The 9,701-nt window shown below is 27.6% G+C and overlaps 1 protein-coding gene across 1 annotated transcript; it reads left to right on the top strand.

Annotated features, from left to right (window-relative positions):
• The first annotated feature begins 1,531 nt into the window (after positions 1 to 1,531).
• LOC101504657 (cytochrome P450 704C1) lies at positions 1,532 to 5,308 on the top strand. Its single transcript, XM_004510873.4, has 6 exons — positions 1,532 to 1,917; positions 2,870 to 3,085; positions 3,160 to 3,450; positions 3,718 to 4,038; positions 4,316 to 4,519; positions 5,102 to 5,308. Exons 1-6 carry the CDS (start codon positions 1,591 to 1,593, stop codon positions 5,282 to 5,284), a joined length of 1,542 nt encoding a protein of 513 aa, XP_004510930.1. The 5' UTR covers positions 1,532 to 1,590; the 3' UTR covers positions 5,285 to 5,308.
• The last annotated feature ends 4,393 nt before the right edge of the window (positions 5,309 to 9,701 follow it).

Raw genomic sequence — 9,701 nt, forward strand, 5'->3', positions numbered from 1 at the left:
TGGATAGTCATAATAGTAAGGGTTTAAATATGTTTTTAATGCTATAAAATTTTAATTTTGGTCTCTGTAAAATAAAAATACAATTTTTAATTCTTACAAAATTCTTCAGCAAATAATTTTAGTTCCTATTGAAATGAAATATGTTTAATTTTTCTTAAAATAAAAGTTTTTTTTTTGTAAACATGTTTAGAACATTATAAAAAGTGTTTCTCTAAAACAAATTATAATTTTTTAACATAAGATCAATTAAATATAATTTTTTTAAATATTAAAAATTCAAGATAAAACTAACGAGAATATACACTTAGAAATCGAACTTTGAATTCATTTTTTGTAGAAGAATTTTTTATATTGTTGTAAACATACTTGTAAAAATTCATTAAAAAATATATGATGATTTAACCGTGGTGACTAATCTACATACATGATAATTTTGTAAGAACTAAAAACTATATTTTTCTTTTATAAAAACTAAACATAAAAAGATAAAATTTTAAAATGACTAAAAATACATTTAAACCTGATATTAACATTTGATTTATTCAATTTATTAACTCCTAAATTTGGAAGAGTTAAATCTATAAATTTCTGTCCCTAAAAAAACCTTCAAACCTTGGTTATAAGTTTGTGTGATTAGTCAACTAAGTTATATTATAACTTAAATTACAATTTTGATCCCTTAAATTATTTTTAGATTTTACTTTAGTATTTAATTTTTATTCGGTTTTATTTTGGTCCTTTAAGTTATACATATTAAATATTTTGGTCCCTCAAATTCTTTTCGAAATGTTTTAATCCATTAAATTAGAAAAATCAATATTTTAATCCATTAGCTTAAAAATTAAATATTTTAGTACTTTAAGTAACATTGTTAGACATTATTAAAAATGACTAAAATGTATAACGTTTGTGGATTTTTTATTTTTTATTTTATAGGTAAATGTTAATTGTTAGTTAAATTAATAATTTTACACCTTCGTGAGAGTTTGAATTTTGGTCTTTTAAAGTTCGTAACTTAAATGACCAAAATATTTTATATTTGTAACTTAAAGAATTAAAATAAAACGAAAATAACTTGAGAGATCAAAGTGTCTGATGATTATAACTTAGGAATTAAAAAAATTAATAAAACTTAAACATAATTTAAGGCAAACAATGCAATTTAACTTTTATTATATCACTTTTGCTAGCTACACCTCTGTTTTTTTACGGTTGCACCCACACAAATTACTTACCAAAACTCAATTCATGTAAAACTAAGTTTCCTATATAATAAATTAAATTTACCTAAAATAAGTTAGTTCAGATAGCGCATTTAAATGTAAATGGAAGAAAACACTGCAATTTTATGGAGTTGATACATTAAATTTGGTGCAGGAGAATTATTTGATGAAATGGTGAGAATTATTGGTCCACATTAGGTACTATGATTTATGATACACCGAATTTTTAATGTAATAGTGGTCCATGTGCACTGTGTTCTATAATTTATTTATTTATTTTTTGTTTATACACTATTATATATTAGACTGGTTGTGTTAACTTTGTACATTGCAGATAAACCTTAGACTTTTCCACAACATCACCACCATGCCACTTTCCTCCATGGATTTTCTATCAAAAAATCCATATCTTTTTGCAGCTTTGTCTGCATCTTTAACTCTTTTGATGATTCAATTTATGTGGAGAAAGTTGAACAAAAGCAATAGCATGAAGAAAAAGAAGAAGTACCATCCTGTTGCTGGAACTGTATTCAATCAGATGATGAACTTCAATAGGCTGCATCATTATATGACTGATCTTGCAGGGAAATACAAAACATACCGATTGCTTAACCCTTTCAGAAATGAAATTTATACTGCAGAACCAACTAATGTTGAGTATATACTCAAAACCAATTTTGACAACTATGGAAAGGTATATTATATTATATACTTCATTAATGGGCTGTTGAATTTGTGGTACTTCTAATTTACTTTTAATTTTGAGGTGGATGTACGGTCTTCGTGCTACAAAAACTGAACTGTATTGCACCACGTTAATGGTTTGATTCGGTTCTTGAAAATTATTTTCAAATCAAGTTTAGTAGTTTGAAATTGATTTATAAATATTAATCAGTTTAATATTTTGAACATGTTTTTAGTTAAAATCTAATTTTTTGGGAAAATAGTTTTGACAAAAAACTTTTAATTTTTTTTAGAAAAAGTTTAGTTGTTTACTGATTTATACGAAAGACATAATTTTCCAGTTATGTTCATGGTGTTGAGATTTCTTTATGTAAAAAGATCAATGTTACCACCGACAAGAAATTGGTACCGTTAGATTCAAAAGATCGAACGGTTTGTGTTTGTGTTCAAGATGTACACATTTAGTATTAGATAATTTCTCGAACATGATTACATTTAATAGAGATAATCTATTGAGAAAAAAAGTTAGAACTGAACCATTTGATCTTGATTCAACGGTGTAGATCTCTTGATTGCAGTGACTTCATGTTTTTTTTACCTATAGGGAATTTGGTTTCTCTGTAGTAGATTGGATTCAGGATTAGGATTTTTCATAAACTGTCAAATTCATTTATATATTGAGGAATATGGTTTTCCTGATGCCATGTGTGTCCAAAATTTGAATGAGGACTTTTCTGATTTTCAAAGTTGCTTCATGATTGAGATTGAGAAATGAATATAAATAATTGAACATGGTAGCAACTTAAAAGTTTTAAGGCATTGAATAAGAGTTGTTTTCTTTTCTATATATAGTATAACATGATGACATATAATAAAAAATGATGGTATATAGTCTATAGATGCAGTTGTTTGATTCTTAAAAGCATAAAATAAGGCTTAATGGCTTCAAAATTTCTATGTAGGGTTTGTACAACTACCACAATTTGAAGGATTTACTTGGAGATGGGATTTTCACTGTCGATGGCGAGAAATGGCGCAAACAAAGGAAGATATCAAGTCATGAATTCTCCACCAAGATGTTAAGGGACTTCAGTACTTTCATATTCAGAAAGAATGCAGCAAAAGTTGCAAACATAGTGTCAGAAGCTGCTACATCTAATACTAAGTTAGAAATCCAAGTGAGTAAATATTATTGTTTGAAAGATACTATCTGGTTGATTAGCATGTTAACTTGCTCTAATAATTTATCTAGGATCTTTTAATGAAATCAACACTTGATTCAATTTTCCAAGTTGCATTTGGAACTGAACTTGACAGCATGTGTGGATCAAATAAAGAAGGAAAGATTTTCGCTGATGCTTTCGATATCGCAAGTGAATTAACCCTTTATCGTTATGTTGATATTTTCTGGAAGATGAAGAAGTTTCTCAATATTGGATCAGAGGCCACATTAAGAAAGAAAACTGCAATCTTAAATGAGTTTGTCATTAAGCTAATCAATACTAGAATTCAGCAAAGGAAGAATTTAAAGGATGATTCTGTTGTAAGTCTATACTATGCATAACTATGAAAGTTGATTTCTGATTACAAAGAAATATACTCCCTATGTTCCTTTTTATATATTGCTTTTTCAAAGTTCAATGTAACATTTAAGTATTGTTTTCTCAATAATACTCTTAACTGCAGAAAGAAAGAGAAATAAGTGGAATGAATTAATAAACAGTTAAGGGTATTATAGAAAGAAACAAACAATTTTATGAAAAGTAATAAAATTTATTGATTTTCTTGCTATCATGTGTTTACTATGTAGAGAAAACAAGGAGATATACTCTCAAGGTTTCTGCAAGTGAAGGAATATGATTCAACATACTTAAGAGATATAATTCTAAACTTTGTTATTGCTGGGAAAGACACAACAGCTGCAACACTTTCTTGGTTCATGTATATGTTATGCAAGTATCCTGAAGTGCAAGAAAAAGCTGCCAAAGAAGTGAGAGAAGCAACAAACACAAAAGGAATTAGTAGCTGCACTGAGTTTGTGTCAAGTGTAACAGATGAAGCTATTGAAAAGATGAATTATCTCCATGCAACACTCACAGAAACTCTTAGACTTTATCCTGCAGTTCCTGTGGTAAGGCTAATTTTGAATTTTATCTCACTGTCATGCTTGTGCAATGAATATTCGCATTTTTTATTTATCATATGGTTGAGGTTTGACTACAGAGAATCCAAGTTACGAGTATCGATGTTATCAAGTTTCTAATTTTAAGTATATTTCTTTTTCATTATTACAATTGCATGTTTGGATTGATTTATTTGAACTTATCTACCGACATAAACACTTATGAGATTGTATGAAAATAATAACATAGACTCCATTCTAAATCGAAGATAATTTTTATGTGCAGGATGCAAAGATATGCTTTTCTAACGACACATTACCGGACGGATATAGTGTAAAGAAAGGAGATATGGTGGCTTACCAACCTTATGCAATGGGGAGAATGAAATTCATATGGGGTGATGATGCAGAGGAATTTACACCAGAAAGATGGCTTGATGAAAATGGCATTTTTCAGCCAGAGAGTCCTTTCAAGTTTACTGCTTTTCAGGTTAGTAGAGTTTTCTCTAAAAATGTAATATTTATTTATTCTCTACAACATTTATGTTTATGATTATAGGGGTGTTAATTTGTTACATAATAATTAAAAGAATATTTATTGTAATGATTTGATAACATTTACTACCTCTCTCCCTAATTATAAATCCTTTAACTAATCAAATTTTTCTCTAAAATATGAGTATATTTATAATTCTTAGATATTTCTTTTTCCAAATATATACTTTATTAATACTACTAATTTATTTTGGAAAATAAAAAATTTGGGATGCGACCTGTTGCTGCAGAAAAAACTCATCATTCAGTAGTTGCAGGGCGGAGATGCGACCTTCTAAATGTCAAACAAAAAATAAAGTAGAACGTTTTGGTATATAAATTTCAATGTAGAATATATAAAATAATTTAAAAAAATAAGAGGATATACATGAAAAAAAATAAAAAAAACCTTATTATGTTACTCAAATTTGTTTTAATGTGCCAAGACTTGTGTATGATCCAGACATATCCTAACTCAAAATGTATGCAGTTTCCTTTGTAAAAGAATGCTTAAATGTATTTTCATTTATATATGCAGGCTGGTCCTAGGATATGCTTAGGAAAGGAGTTTGCTTATAGACAAATGAAGATATTCTCAGCTGTATTATTAGGTTGTTTTCGCTTTAAATTAAATGATGAGAAGAAATATGTGACTTATAAGACAATGATAAATCTTCATATTGATGGTGGTGTTGAAATCAAAGCCTTACACAGAGATTAGAATGGAAAATATGCTCATTTTACATTTGATGGATTTGTGCTCAAAACCTTTAGCATACATAAATATAAGTGTAACCATATTTATAGGTGATGTCTAAGACTAAATCTGCTAAATCTTAATGAAAAGAATGACATAAAGAAAAACTATTATATTTTCAATTGACTATGATGAAACTTGTAAAATGTTAATACTTTAGTACAACTAGGAGAGTAAAAGAATCATATGCTAAAGCTAAATCTAAGAACCTAGTATTGTGGTGGCAATAATTGGTTAATATCTTAATTTATGAACCATAGGATTCCAAAAATTGCTTATCCAAACAACACTAACAGCCCGACCTTTATTATTATTGGACACTGTTAATTATGATATTCTCGCTCTTGGTATTTATGAGATAAGTATTATCATCATTTACACTATCAATTGAGTTTTTTGTAACAGTCTCACCCTCACCGTTACTAGAACTTTAATTACGATCTTCTTGCCCTTCTTTCTCTCCATAGAAAATAACAAATTTTGTCTTCTGTAAACTCGAACCTGATACTTAAGGAATAAGTATCACCGCTCATTTATTCACACTATCAATTGGTAGTGCAAATGAATGAATGGAAAGGAGGAGCGAGAAGGTTCGTGATTAATAGTGTCGGTAGCGATAAGGATTGGGTTACGACCCCATTCTTTTAACATTTCTAATTGTTATTGTCATAAAAGATCTGAATATCACCAAGGTGGTCCCATAATAAAAAAAAGTGCAATTAAAAATTTTTAGTCTATATAATTTTAAATTTTTATTTTAGCCCCAATTAAAAAATCTCAATTTTTTTATTTATAATTTTTTTATTCTCTTTTAGTCCTTATTTTAAAAAATTATTTTTGTCGTAAAAAGTTGATAGTTTCTATAAAATCATAATTGAGACTAAAAGTGAATAAAATCTCTTTAGAGACCAAACTTAAAATTTTGTAATCTTATAAAAATTGAAAATATATTTAATCAAAAGTTGCTCTCATTTTATTATATGATAACAAAAATTAGGCTTTCATTAATTAGGGGCCTATGCTACTTGCTAGTAGGCGAGTTGCATAACCCAATAGTAGATCCTTCTATATTACTTTTTGGATATTCCACAAGCTATGACTTTATGTAGAAAGTATAAATGAACTTTATTTCAACGATAATTAGAGTACAATAACTAACTTGGTTAAATAGACTATGACATATATAATGAGCTTAAATAACGCCAATAGACCTAATATTTACAAATAATAATAGTTATATTTACAACACTTCATATCAAGTTGATGAATGGGTATCTATCGTTCCTAGTTTGCAAGCAAGTTGATTGAATCTTTCAATTGATAGTTATTTTGTTAACACATCTGCTAGCATATGCCCAAATGGAATGTACGATGTCGTTTTCAATCCACTGCCTAACTTATCCACTACCTAACTTCTCTTTGGTGTAGTATCTATCTATCTCAATATGTTTTGTCATATCATATTGAACATGGTTATGATTAATACACATGGTTGATTTATTGTGTCACAGTAAAGGGCCTCCACACTTTATCTTCAAATCTTCTAGCACAATTTTCTTTCACAATACCTCACAAATTAGTTGTGTCATAGCTCCGTTGGAATCAAATTAGTTTTATACTTAAAGTTTTGATGATAATAAAAATATTTTATGACAACAATATTTTTGACTTCATAGAGTATAAAAGAAGATTCGTGTTTTTAAAGAAAATCTAAAATAAGATTTGAGTCAGATTTATAATTGAAGAAAATCTAAAATAAGATTTGATTCAGATTTATAATTGAAGAAAATCTAAAATAAGATTTGATTCAGATTTATAATTGAAGAAAATCTAAAATAAAATTTGATTTAGATTTATAATTAAGAAAATATTTGACCAAGTTAAAAAGAAGATATGGTTAAGATTTGATCAAGATTTATCTACAACAAAATATGAACAGTATGAATATGAAGAATTTACAAATTCAATCTGAACAAAATATGAACATAATCAATTTAAAGAATTTACAAACTCAATATGAACATAATCAATCTAAAGAATTTACAAACTCAATTTGAAAAAAAATGCAAACAGAATCAATCTAGAATAACTGCTCATATTGGATTCAGAAATAAAGAATTGACTAAAGAACATATTATCAAAAAACATCTTGTTTAGAGTTATTTTTTAATAAGATCATTGTTGACCAAACTAGGAATGAAGGTATCATTCTGAATTAAACAATAACTGAATTGAAGCCTTAATTTTATCTATAAATAGATACTAAGGCTGAAGAAGAAGATCATCAAAAATAGTAGAAGAATTCAAGCTCAAATTTCAAATTCATCTTATAGTTCAAAGAGAGAAACACTTGTTCGAATAAGAATTATTTTCTGAATGCTTTTTCTTAGAATGTTAGAATTATTTTGCATAAATTAAATTAAAAAGTTTTAACAATATATAATAAATAAGTTTTTCTAATATTTTTATTATTCTTACCCTTGCATCTTATTATAAAATATTCCCTCTCTTACATTTCTTCAATACCAAAATGTGTAAATGATTAATTTATCTGCTATCTTTATTTTGTTTAATCTTTCTCTATTTGTCTAATCTGCTAAAACGAACATACCCTAAATAATTTTTTTTTTAATATAACTAAAAGTTTACATTTATTCAAGTCAATAAACAAACACACAAACTTATCGGTTGAACCTTAGCAAGAATTGCAAATGAGATATAATGTGGTGGAATTTAGTACTATTAATTAGGGATGAGAATAGGTCAAGTCAGACTAGGCTTTGAAAGGTCCGAGTCTGTCCTATAATTAATTTTTTATGTCTAAGTCTAGTCTACGACCTATCATATGCTTTTTTTTCGGCCTAACCTGAACTTTTTAAAAGTTTTGACTGATCTAAAAGCCTATTTAAAAGCCTTATTCACATTAAAAAAATTAAATGTTATATTTTATATTATTTTTAAATAGGCTAAACTATGCCTCTATATAAAAGGGAAACTAATAAAATTATAATCAAATCTAATAAAATAATAACTAACAAGTTTGGACTGCAACAATCTTCCAAGAAAACAAAAAAGTAAAATGAATCCATAATTAGTCCTTAACACATATCAAATTACATGTTATATGCATATCCCAATTTACATGATGTTCTCCACATACCAATACCAATGTACATATCTATATATATTAAATAAAAAATATTTTTTCTAACAAAATGATTCTAAAAAAATCTAAAACAAACACCCTTTAAACACCAAAACTTTTTTTTTTTCTTTCAAAGAATAGATTTTTTCCTGAAACAGACGCACCCACTATTACCTCTCAAACAAATATGGAACGACTACTGACTACTGAGTGATTGCCTAATTGAACGGTTACCGAATATGGAACCACTACCAAATATGAAATCGCTACCGAATATGGAACGACTACCGAATATGGAACAAATATTGTGTGATCGCCTAATTGATAGACTTTAAATAGAAAATAATATTATAAATAAATAATAATAAAAAATAATATTAATAAAAATCAAGGATATTTATTGTTTTGTATAAATCAAGGATTTAAGTTGAAGTCACTCAAGAAGGAAATCGATGTTTTGGGAAGGCAATAGTGTGTTAGCTAACACCACCGTGTTTTATGGTTTGCCTTGCATTCCTTAGTCTTTTGATGAAACACGACCAGGGCGTGTCAACTGACGACCATGTGTTTATTTTATAATTTTTTTCAGTTTTATTTTAATTGAACTTGACCCACTTTGATCCTAAGTATAAATATGACTTAAAATCAAAGTTAAGGGAGACTTTTGAAGATTAAGATCATCTTCTACTTCCTTCTCATTCTCTAGTATTCGAGTTTGATTATTCTAAACTATTTTATGGATTATGTATTTGTCATATCTAAGTAGTTTTCTATTTCTACGATTAAGCATAGCCCTTGATATGTTTATGTAATTATTTGATTGTGCCACTCTTGCTTTTGAACACTCTTTGATTCAATTCTTATTGAGATTTATTTATGTAAATTTTGTTAGAACTAAGTTGGATTGAAGAACAATGACCCGTAATTGTTTTGGTGATAACAAAAATTATTTTGTGAAAACAATTTCTAACACTAATGAATTTAATTAACTGTGTAGTTTCCTTGTCATGAACCTTAAAGACGTTACAATGCAACATCTAATGATCGGAGAAGATAAACAAGTAAAATAAGACAATGCTCTAGAAGATCTGTTAAAGATATAACTAAATCTGTTAAACACACTTTCAACGCACCTCTGATGAATTTGTTAATACAAGCTCACTCGGATAATTCTGCATATGATGAATCTAGAAAACAGTTGACCACTTGGTTAAAGCGTCAAGTCAACAATCTGAT

This window comes from Cicer arietinum, chromosome 7 (assembly GCF_000331145.2).
Source record: "Cicer arietinum cultivar CDC Frontier isolate Library 1 chromosome 7, Cicar.CDCFrontier_v2.0, whole genome shotgun sequence".
NCBI lineage: Eukaryota > Viridiplantae > Streptophyta > Magnoliopsida > Fabales > Fabaceae > Cicer > Cicer arietinum.

Bases quoted from the DNA above. Each gene is read 5' to 3' on its own strand.
- LOC101504657 (XM_004510873.4), top strand. From the start codon at position 1,591: ATGCCACTTTCCTCCATGGATTTTCTATCAAAAAATCCATATCTTTTT. The intron at 3,086-3,159 runs GTGAGTAAATAT...TAATTTATCTAG, and splicing joins ATACTAAGTTAGAAATCCAA to GATCTTTTAATGAAATCAAC. The intron at 4,520-5,101 runs GTTAGTAGAGTT...TTATATATGCAG, and splicing joins TCAAGTTTACTGCTTTTCAG to GCTGGTCCTAGGATATGCTT.